Here is a 394-nt window from a genome sequence, read left to right as displayed (position 1 = left end):
GTGATGAGGATGAGGACGGGCGCGACGAAGATGCCGCCGGTGATCCAGGTGATGTAGGCGCGGGGTCCCCAGGGCATGATGAAGTGCGCCCAGCAGTCGTAGACCTGCGAGCCGCGCTCCACCTCGCTGAGGGAGAAGATGAAGTACTGCGGGGTGCTGAGCAGCAGGCTGAGCGCCCAGGCGGCCGCGATCATCCCGTAGGAGCGCTTGGTGGGCTGCTGCAGCGTCTTCAGCGGGTGGCAGACGGCGATGTAGCGGTCGGCGGTCATGGCCACCAGCATGTACGCCGAGGCGAACATGCCGAAGACCTGCAGGTGCTTGACGACCCGGCAGAGCCCGTCGGGGCCGTGGAAGCGGTGGGGCACCTCCCAGCAGAGCTGGGGCAGCACCCGGG

At 68.0% G+C, this 394-nt stretch overlaps 1 protein-coding gene across 1 annotated transcript in view; it reads right to left on the bottom strand.

The window, feature by feature from the left end:
* Positions 1-394, bottom strand: part of AVPR1A (arginine vasopressin receptor 1A) — an 8,388-nt gene that overhangs the window by 2,426 nt on the left and 5,568 nt on the right. The window contains exon 4 of the mRNA XM_009327685.1: positions 2-393. Within this exon, the coding sequence (XP_009325960.1) occupies positions 2-393 (392 nt within the window). The remainder of the gene's footprint in view (position 1; position 394) is intronic.

The sequence above is a fragment of the Pygoscelis adeliae genome, unplaced genomic scaffold (assembly GCF_000699105.1).
Source record: "Pygoscelis adeliae isolate BGI_AS28 unplaced genomic scaffold, ASM69910v1 Scaffold113, whole genome shotgun sequence".
In the NCBI taxonomy this organism is placed as follows: Eukaryota; Metazoa; Chordata; class Aves; order Sphenisciformes; family Spheniscidae; genus Pygoscelis; species Pygoscelis adeliae.
The sequence above is the reverse complement of the archived record's forward strand: the minus strand, read 5'-3'. Positions and strand labels throughout refer to the sequence as shown.